Raw genomic sequence first — 9,766 nt, 5'->3', positions numbered from 1 at the left:
CCCAAGGAGCGGCTAAGGCCCAAGGAGCGGCCAATGAAATTATTGCTATGAAAAAATAATAAAATAATAAAATATTAAAAATATTAAAAAAAAGGAAAAAAAAGGAAAAAAAAAAAAAGGGGGAGTGTCCGAAAAATAAAAATAAAAAAAATAAAAAAAAAGGCGGGTCAAAAAAAACGTGGAGGAAGGAATTTTTGTCGACCCAAAAGTTCGGGTCAATTCCATATTAGCGAAATTAACTGGTAGAAAATGTCTACCAGTCAAAAGTGTGCCAAAATGGCAACATTTCCGTGGAATCTTTTTACACTGTGTTTGCACAATAATAAGCTTGGCGATGCTGGAGCGACTGCGATTGCTGAGGTACTCAAGGTAAACACGACCTTGAAAGCGCTCGGGTAAGTCATCTAACGTTGATGCAGCAAACGACTTTCAAAGTGCTCACGAATGGAGAGGACGGACAGTCTGGCTAAAAATCAGATTGGCGAAGCTGGAGCGCAGGCCATTGCTGAAGCACTCGAAGTGAACACGACGATGACTAGTCTCAGGTAATCGATCTCACTTTGACTGAAGCATACGAGTGGGTGATGCAGCAGATGACATTCAAATGCTCACGAATGGAGAGATGTACAGTCTAAATGAGAATCGGATTGGCGAAGCTGGAGCGCAGGCGATTGCTGATGCACTCAAGGTGAACACGACGCTGACTGATCTTGTGTACGGCAGCTCACTTTAACTGATGCAAGTGTGGGGGTGATTCACTGCACAGAACAATGAGAGCACTCACTGATGGAGAGGACCGGACAGTTTGGCGAAGAATCCGATCGGCGATGTAGCAGTGCAGGCCATTGCTGAGGCACTTGAGGTGAACACCACGCTGACCGAGCTCTAGTAAAGTCGCTCAAACTTACTAATGGATGCAAGTGGGTGGTTTCAGCAAAGGACATGCAGAGTGCTCACTAATGGAGGGGACGGACAGTCTGTGGGAGAATCAGATTACCTGTACTGGAGCGCAGGCACTTGCTGAAGCACTCAAAGCGAATACGACGCTGACCGAGCTCGAGTAAGTCGTCTCCCTTTGACAGAGGCGAGTGAATGGGTGATTTCCAGAGAGTAGATTCAGGGTGCTCACTGATGGATGGGACGAGCAGTATGGGTTCTAATCAGATTGGCGATGTGGGAGCGCGAGCGATCGCCGAGGCACTCAAAGTGAATGAGACGCTGACTGAGCTCTTGTAAGTATTGGGTTGTTTCAATATGCCCTCGCAATCGCTAGACTCATGCTACATTCTGCAATGTGACCGACAAAAACAGGTTGTACGAGAACTTCCTCACAACTGACGGAGTCGCTACATTCAGGCAAACGGGCAATGCCATTTGTGAATTGTAGTAAGGCTTTGCAATGCTTCTTGGATTCTTTCGTGAAGGAAATTTCGAACTGCAAAGCCATTCACTTGCTTTGGCGCCATTGGTTTGGTTTGGTAGCCTTGACGACCAGCGTGCTCCTTCGAATGTTGAGTTGGCTCAAATTTTTGCTCGTACCAGCGCCGCGATCACTCGGGCTACCACCCTTGAGGCCGAGAACCAAAAGGTCCGCTTCGAGCTGGCTGCCAAAGATCAGGAGCTCGCTGCCAAAGATCAGGGGCTGCAACAACTGCGCTCCGATCTCGCTGCCAAGGATCTTGAACTGAAGTCAGCACTTGATCGGATTGACGTGCTGGAGCGCAACCAACCAGGTGTTGGCTCGGCAGCGAGCTCTGACGGACCCATCCCGCGAGTTTCTCTCGCAACGCTTGTCACAGCCACAAACAATTTTGCCGCTGATGCTCTGCTCGGCGAAGGAGCGTTTGGTCGTGTGTACGGCGCCAGTTTGCCTGGCCCTCGCGTTGCCATCAAGAAGTTGTCAATTCAAAACTAGATGCAATCATCAGCAGTGGCGAAATCCCACCGCCCCTCACGGCGAGCCACCCCACACACCGAGATGAAAACTCACCTTGGCGAGCTCGTTGCTAGCACTGCAAATACATGTACCAAGCACAGCGCCCATTAGAATTGTTGTTGTTGTTGTTGTTGTTGTTGTTGTTGTTGTTGTTGTTGTTGTTGTTGTTGTTGTTGTTGTTGTTGTTGTTGTTGTTGTTGTTGTTGTTGTTGTTGTTGTTGTTGTTGTTGTTGTTGTTGTTGTTGTTGTTGTTGTTGTTGTTGTTGTTGTGGTTGCTGTTGCTGTTGATGAATGGAAAAGAGCGTGACGGTGAAGTAGATCTAGAAGAAGAAGAAGAAGAAAGAAGCAGAAAAAAAAAATCAGAAGTAGAAGAACAAAAAAACAAACAACAACAACAACAACAACAACAACAACAACAAAAAAAAAAACAACAAGGACTGAAACTGAAACTCTCATCGCTTGCCCGTTTCGTTGCAGCTTTAGTCTTTTTTTTGTTTCTTCCGAGAATGCTGAGTTGCCTGCGACCTTTAGCGGGTGTCTTGGCGGATGAAGCCCAATACTGCCGCCACTCGCTCGTTCTCGGCATTCGCCCGACGCGGCGCCATTGCCACCGGCCTCACCGTCCTTGTACGTGTGTTTGTCTACACAAAAGCACTCTTGAGGGCGAGACTTTTTGCGTTGAGCTTTGTGGAGAACACTTTTGGCGCGAGCAGGTTTGTGTCTCGGCGGCCCTTTTCCGTTCATGCTTTGCTAGGTGCCAACCGTTCGCCCTTTCACAATCCCCACGTTCGCTCACCCTCTGCTTCAATGCGAGAAATGACTGTCCATCTGCGAGTCACCGCCGCAGCTGTGTCATCCTTCGACAGCGGGTGACCACGACCAATGTTGTCCAATTTCTTGCCTTGAACTTTGAATTCTAACGATGCAAAATGGCTTTGTTTCCAGCAGACTGGGCAAGTTGCTGCCAACGCATCCCACGGCGCTTTCCAGCAGCGGAGTCCAGTGCCAACTACTCAGCGTTCCCTGTCGGGTTTGATGCAAGGGCAAGCGAAGGCCGGAGCGAAAATGCCGACAAAAAACGCCTCAACTCTCAAAACCAGCTCTGTGAGTGGGAAATGTGCAGTTTCTGTTGTGACGGGTGAAGCTGACGATGTGCGCTCAAGCAGGGTGCTGGTCAAGCGAGCAACAGCAGCCAGGCGGCACCCGTGCAAGTCAGTGTTCAAAGATGCTAGGTTTCTGAGATGGATTGGTGGTGTGCGTCTCAGACTGACAATTGCATGTTTTGTCCACAGGTCCCTGCTCATCTCACAACTGAGGAACAACAGCAGTACCGTGATTTACAACACCCGCTTCTTCAAGCGCCATTCAGTAAGCGCCGTTTGACGAGATTGGTGCAAGCTGTTTTGACTCAACTCGAATGACTGCGACAGAGCACGAATGGAAGATTCCCAGCCTCTGTAGGCTTCTGCTCAAGGAATTATCGAGTCAGAAAGTTGCCAGCAAAGAAGTCCAGGCACTCAGCAAAGTGCTTGGCGAGTTCAAAGACACCACAGCGCTGGTTTTGTGGCCGTCGCTCGTCTCTCTGTTGAAGGATTTTCAAGGACAACGGGAAGCACTTCGGTTGATTGGCTGGGCCGACCAGTGGCTCAAAGAGCAAGGTGAGAGCCGTGTATGAGTCTGAGTGAGTGAGTGAGTGAGTGAGTGAGTCAAGGTATGAGTGAGTGAGTGAGTGAGTGAGTGAGTGGGCGAGTGTGTGAGAGTGTGTGAGTGTGAGTGAGTGTGTGTGCGCTCACGAACGCATGCTGGAACAACAGGAGAGCTGAAAAGCACGCCAGCCATGATCCGCGATTCGCTCCGTGGCCTGATCACATTGGAGCGAAAGCAACCAAAAAACGTACGTTTCTAGTCGAGCTCGATGACCGAATAATGAAGTTTGTCTAATGGTGTTGCTCTGCAGGACAGCTACACACGACTGGAGAGAACCTCCTCCTCCATAGAGGCGCTGCTGAAGAAACGTATGAAAAAGACACTTGCAAACGACACCGATCCACTTGAACATCGGTCGTTTCTTGCTGCCACAATCCCTGGTACAGGGAACTCGGGTCTGTGCGACGCGTTTGTGCATCAAATTGCCCCGGAAGCTCATCGTTACAGAGAAAAAGATCCGTTGTGCTTATCCGTCTCTTTCGACGGTCCTTCCGGTTTCGACTCTGCAAACGACTGGACAGTTCTCAAGCAAGCCAATCCGGAGCACGCTCTGTCGACTCGCCTGCTGGCTGCCTACTTTGAAATTCCCCCGAGGGTTTTTCAGGACAACTTTGAACAAACTGGCAGCTTCCAGGTCGCTGCTACGCTCCAGTTCATCCAAGAGTTTGAGTACTCGGCTCGTAACGACAGTCACCCCACGAGTCATGATCAACTGCCGTGGCTTGCCATCGCTGTTGACGGAATTCAACAGTTGCTTGGCTTTTCGAGCTGGCACAACGCTCAACGTCAACGTCAGCTGCTGGACAAGACTCTCGCGTCACTCAAGGCTGCCGTTAAGCGTCCCGCAGCGCGACTCTTTGTGCTTTACGCTGGTACTTTGTCCGACGACCTCACCACTGGCGTGATTGAGTCGCTCCACTCTCAAACCTCTGCTTCAAGCAAATACAACGTGGATGAGGAGGAGGTGCCTGAACCCAAGCGCGAGGATGCAAACCTCGAGAGCCAGTTACATCCTTCCGATGGCATACCACGCCACATTGAGAAGGTTCTTGGTGTGATGGCAAGCGGCGCGGCGGCTAAACTCTGTCTGAATGCCCGCAAGTTTATCGAGCTCGTGCACTTCTGTGCGTTCGACGCGTTCTCGATCAACCCTTCAAGTCTGGACGCCCGAACTCGCTCTTGGATTGACACAGGATGTGCTTTCGTCGGTCAGTTGGCTGGTAGTCACACTTCAAGATGCTGGATTTGACTGATTGTTGTGTTGTTATTGATGACAAACGACAGCGTGCGAGAAGGACAGCAGAGGGTCGTTGCAGGTCAATTTGCACAGCAAGATATATGTAACACTTGGTGAGGATTTGGCGAATTGCTTCTGTGACATGAGAAACGACAAGTTGACGTGCTCGTTGAGTATTTGCAGATCTGGGTTCGAGTGACGCCCCACCGACACGTGACTTGCTCGCACAAACTGTGCGCTCGGCCTACCGCCATTTCGATGAACTTCACCGCTGGATGGACCGTCCCTTCTCGTTTTATCATCATCCTGCAGTTGCGTGGGAGCATACTGTGGTGAACCTTTTCAACGTGCGATTGATTGTACTTGTCGCCAAAGCACTGCTGGATCATGCAGACGCTTCGAAGCAGCTTGACAGTTCAAAGCTTGGCGTTTCAAAGAAGCTTGGTGCTTCAAAACAGGCAGACGCTTCAACGCTTGGTGTTTCGAAGCAGCTTGACGCTTCAAAACAGCTTGACGCGTCAGAGCAGAGTGGTGCACCACAGCTGCCGGCTCACATGGACGTACCACTGAGTCGGCTGCTACCTGGCGTCAAGTTTGGTGCGGGATGTGAGGAACTCCAACTTCGGTTGCCACTGAGCAATTGGAGGGAAGACCTGACGTGCATGACAAAGATCGACAATGATGAATGTACACTCGCGACTCACATTGAGCCGGCTATTGACTGTTGCATGCATGCTCAAGTCGTCGAGAAAGTAAGTTGCCAAACCCTACCGCCCTTTTGTGGTTTCGATCCTTACTCACGGTTGTTGGAAAAATGTGATTGCAGACCAGCGGCAAAGTGCGTCCGGCAGTCATCGGACTGCAAGTCAAGCATCACAAGTCTCGTCTCACCACCCAAGACGAGATTGAGAGGCTGGAAACGAAGGCTCGGAAGGAACTCGCCCGAAAGTATGTCAAGGAAGAAGACACTGTCATTCTTGTCGGAGTCATGTTGACGTCTCGAGTGACGATTGCAAATCCGCCGCCGCTTTCGTGGGTGATGCACCGCGGCGACCTGGAGCAATTCGTTCAAGGCTTCAGGATGACAGTTCCTTGAAACCGCTCCTTGCACTGCAAGATTGCATGTCATTATCGCTCACCACACTTCTGCCGCCCTCGTAAAACGTGAAAAAGCGTGATTAGAGAGATGCTTGTTCAACAGTAAAACAACATGAATGTGGAATGCCGTTGACATTGTCAATTTGTACTGTGTGCACAAAAAGCACAAAAATTCAACTCGAGTCACGCAAAGAATCAACCAAATCAAGCAAGCTCCACTTTAGTATTCAGAACAGCCATCATTCTCATCAATCACGTCTTGGATGCAGCGTGGCATCGAGGAAATGGGATCTCGGCAGACCTCATTCAGGACGGTAAACTTTCTAGTGCGATTGTACAGTTTGAGGACCAAGACCACTCCTGGCGGTCAAACTTTGTTGCTTGAGGAAAATGATGAGCGGAATCTCGCCACTGCTGATGATTGCATCGAGTTTTGAATTGGCTCTTCGCTCCGACTGCAAACTCATCTCCTTCCATTGGCATTTGGACGATCTTAACCGAATTTTCAATCAAGCTTTCTTATACTGGCTTTACGTGCTTTGAGATGTGATTGATTGCTGGTCCGCCGGGACACAAAACGCCAATGCGCGTCCACTTTTCGACTGACCATGAACGCCGAGCACGGACCTAGAACGAGCCAATACGTCTCGTTGAGGTTGTCCGGATTCAAAATCATATTTATCATTGCTCAGATACCAGAAAACAAGCGGTACAACGGGGTTTCGATCCGAAAAAAACGAGGTGGGTGAATTTTCGAAGCACATTCAATTTTCACAGCCTTATTCACACACACACACACACACACACCGGGGGATCCTTTTGGGCAAGAATCAAACAACAATACAGTACATCTCAAACGGAAACAAACAAGGCAGGAGGCAGCTGGGACTGTAAAATTCGCCGAAAGAGCACGTTGTAAGTGCGCGGCAAGTAATTTCCACACAGCTCTCCGAAGAAGCGAATTTACCAGCTACAGATTGAAACACGAATACAACATATCCCGCGAGTCATCAAGAATCCAACAAAGTGAGGATGCTACCAAAGAACGGACGTTCGTCACTTTCATCGGCAAGACAGTCAAGTGCAAGAGAGCCCATTTCACTCATGTCCTGGTGTTCAGCTTCGGTTGGCCTGAGTGTTGAGTCCAGTATGCCAGCGATGGCTTGGTTTGTCACCGCTTTGCGCGCCTTTGACTTCAGCTTGGTGCTGGGTTTTTCTGCAGTCAGCAGTTCCAGCAGAATCATGCCAAACGCGTGGACAGCCGTCTTGTTGGTCATGCGGCCTTCCTCAAAGAACTCCGGACACATGTAAGGAGCTGCGCCTTGCACGATCTGGTGAGCTCCGCCTTGCACGAGCTGGGTGCAAATGCAGCCCTTCTCATCGAGGTGTTGGGCGGCGCGGAAGAGACCAAAATCAGACACTTTCGCGTTGAAATGCGCGTCCAGCAGCACGTTGTCGGTCTTCAGGTCGAAGTGAAACAGTGGCTTGTCAGAGAAGGCTCCCTGGATGTAGTGCATGCCACGGGCAACATCAGCCGCAATGCGATGACGCTGGGACCAGGTCAGTGCAGGAGTGTTGTTTTTGCGATTCAAGCGATCGCGAACAGAGCCATTGGGCATGAACTCGTAGACCAGGCATCGCTCGGCACCGTCTTCCGCATACGACAGAATAGCAACAACATTCGGGTGGCGGAATTTCGCCAACGAGTGCAGTTCCGACTTGAATTCGGCAGAGCCTTGCTTGGATTCGGCAGACTCTTTGCTCTGACTGTTATATGCATCCTCTTCCATTGGCTTTTGGTACAGACTTAAACGAAGTTTCAATTCAGGCTTTCTCATACTGGCTTAGCTTGCTTTGAGATGTGATTGGTTGTTGGTCCGCCGGGACACAAAACGCCAATGCACGTCCATTTTGCGCCTAAAGTTGCTTACGAACCATGACCATGAATGCCGAGCACAGACCTGGAACGAGCCAATACGTCTCGTTGAATTCCTCGGAAGGGGCAGTCTTTGTTTTTCGCTGTTTTACACTTCGAATGATGCTGAAGTATGCGAGTATGAACCAGAGACAGCGCGAGCTGTATGACGAAGTCACGAATGAGCCCAACAACGTCATGTACGAAGCCGAGTTTACTGCAATGCATGTGGCAGTGTGTGCACTGACGAAATCAAGGAACAGTCTGTCCGGCAGAGAGATCGGCGACGCTGAAGCACTGGCGGTTGCTGAGGCACTCAAGGTGAACACGACAGTGACCATGATCAAGTAAGTCATTTGTGCTTGTGATCCAGCAGAGCATTCAGAGAGCTCATCAATGGATGGTACGGACAGTTTGCTCTTCAATCAGATTCGCGAAGTTGGAGCGCGCGCGATTGCTGAGACACTCAAAGTGAACACCAGGCTGACTGTGCTCACGTAAGTTATCTCAGTCGGACGGATTTACGGGAGTGTGGAACTATTCAGCCAATGGCACTAAGAGTGGAGCGGATGGGCAGTTTGCGTATGAATGACATTGGCGATGTCGGAGCGCAGGCGATTGCGGAACTTCTCAAGACGAACACAACGCTGACTTCGCTGGAGTACGTCGCTTCCCTTTGGCTGATGCATTTGAGTGCGTGATTCCAGCAAAAGGCATTCAAAGTACTCACTGGTGGATGGCTGGACAGTCTGCGCGAGAACCACATCTGTGATGCCGGAGCGCAGGCGATTGCCGAGGCACTCAAAGTGAACACAAATCTGACCTTGCTCACGTAAGGCGTCTCAGTCGGACGGATATACGGGAGTGAGGGACTATTCCACAAAAAGGCACTAAGAGTGGATCGGATGGGCAGTTTCGGCTGGAATCACATAGGCGATGCTGGAGCGCAGGCGATCTCAGCAGCACTCAAAGTAAACACGACGTTGACTTCGCTGGAGTAAGTCGCTTCCCTTTTACTGAAGCATGTGAGTGGGTGATCAGAGCACAAGGCATTGCGTGTACTGACTGATGGAGGGGATGAGCAGTCTGAGCGTCAATCGGATTGGCGATGCCGAAGCGCAAGCGATTGCCGAGGCGCTCAAAGTGAACACAACGCTGATTTGGCTCAAGTAAGGCATCCCGATTTGACTGAAGCATGTGTGTGGGTGACTCAGCATAAGGCATTGTGAGTATTGACTGCTGGAGGATGGACAGTCTGAGCTTCAATCAGATTGGTGATACCGGAGCGCTAGCGATTGCCGAGGCGCTCAAAGTGAACACAAAGCTGATTACGCTCCGGTAACACAATACACTTTCACTGAAGCATGTGAATGGGTGATTGCAGGAGAGGGACAGCAAGAATGGCTCAGTGATGTAAGGGGACGGACAGACTGGCGCACAATGAAATTGGCAATGCCGCAGTTCCATCGATTGTCCAGGCGCTCAAAATGAACAAGAAAATTCGAAACATTTGGTAAAAGTGATTGTGTAAATTGTTCGGACTGCCATGAGACTCATGCTACTGAATCATCCAACGACAATAGCTTGGACGAGAACTTCTTCTCCTATGCTGCAGTCGATGCACTGAGACAAACGCGCAAAAAATGCATTACCTGTAAGAACATGAGGTAAGACTCTGAGTATTCGCACGAAGAAAAATGCACAACACACCGGTTAGATGCATTGGCTGAAATTATTGTTGAACAGAGTCCAAAGCAAGAAAGAGCCGTCGCCCGCCACGTCGGCGCTGAATGCCGCTCCAGCCGCCGCAAGCATTGTGCCTCAGAGTTCAGGCTCTTGCAACTGAAAATCAGCAATTGAGCTCCGAGCTGGC

The 9,766-nt window shown here is 50.1% G+C and overlaps 4 protein-coding genes across 4 annotated transcripts; 3 read left to right on the top strand and 1 right to left on the bottom strand.

The window, feature by feature from the left end:
* Positions 1-276: 276 nt before the first annotated feature.
* CAOG_07749 (hypothetical protein) lies at positions 277-1,915 on the top strand (the record flags this gene model as incomplete). Its single annotated transcript, XM_004343573.1, has 8 exons — positions 277-395; positions 462-545; positions 631-714; positions 805-888; positions 977-1,060; positions 1,149-1,232; positions 1,312-1,386; positions 1,483-1,915. The coding sequence occupies 8 exons, from the start codon at positions 277-279 to the stop codon at positions 1,913-1,915; spliced, it is 1,047 nt and encodes a 348-aa protein (XP_004343623.1).
* A 1,858-nt stretch (positions 1,916-3,773) lies between these two features.
* Positions 3,774-5,976, top strand: CAOG_09122 (hypothetical protein; the record flags this gene model as incomplete). Its single annotated transcript, XM_011272477.1, has 5 exons — positions 3,774-3,830; positions 3,894-3,951; positions 4,030-4,851; positions 5,064-5,632; positions 5,707-5,976. 5 exons carry the CDS (start codon positions 3,774-3,776, stop codon positions 5,974-5,976), a joined length of 1,776 nt encoding a protein of 591 aa, XP_011270779.1.
* Positions 5,977-6,988: 1,012 nt separating this feature from the next.
* Positions 6,989-7,816, bottom strand: CAOG_07748 (hypothetical protein; the record flags this gene model as incomplete). The annotated part of the gene is made up of 1 exon (XM_004343572.1): positions 6,989-7,816. The coding sequence occupies one exon, from the start codon at positions 7,814-7,816 to the stop codon at positions 6,989-6,991; it is 828 nt and encodes a 275-aa protein (XP_004343622.1).
* A 218-nt stretch (positions 7,817-8,034) lies between these two features.
* On the top strand, positions 8,035-9,739 carry CAOG_07747 (hypothetical protein; the record flags this gene model as incomplete). Its single annotated transcript, XM_004343571.1, has 11 exons — positions 8,035-8,093; positions 8,169-8,240; positions 8,307-8,390; positions 8,471-8,554; positions 8,642-8,725; positions 8,807-8,890; positions 8,979-9,062; positions 9,148-9,231; positions 9,323-9,406; positions 9,509-9,547; positions 9,640-9,739. The coding sequence occupies 11 exons, from the start codon at positions 8,035-8,037 to the stop codon at positions 9,737-9,739; spliced, it is 858 nt and encodes a 285-aa protein (XP_004343621.1).
* Between the last annotated feature and the right edge of the window lie 27 nt (positions 9,740-9,766).

This window comes from Capsaspora owczarzaki, assembly GCF_000151315.2.
Source record: "Capsaspora owczarzaki ATCC 30864 unplaced genomic scaffold supercont2.14, whole genome shotgun sequence".
Lineage (NCBI taxonomy): Eukaryota > Filasterea > Ministeriida > Capsasporidae > Capsaspora > Capsaspora owczarzaki.
Note: the sequence above shows the minus strand (reverse complement) of the source record. Positions and strands in the feature narration are given on the sequence as shown.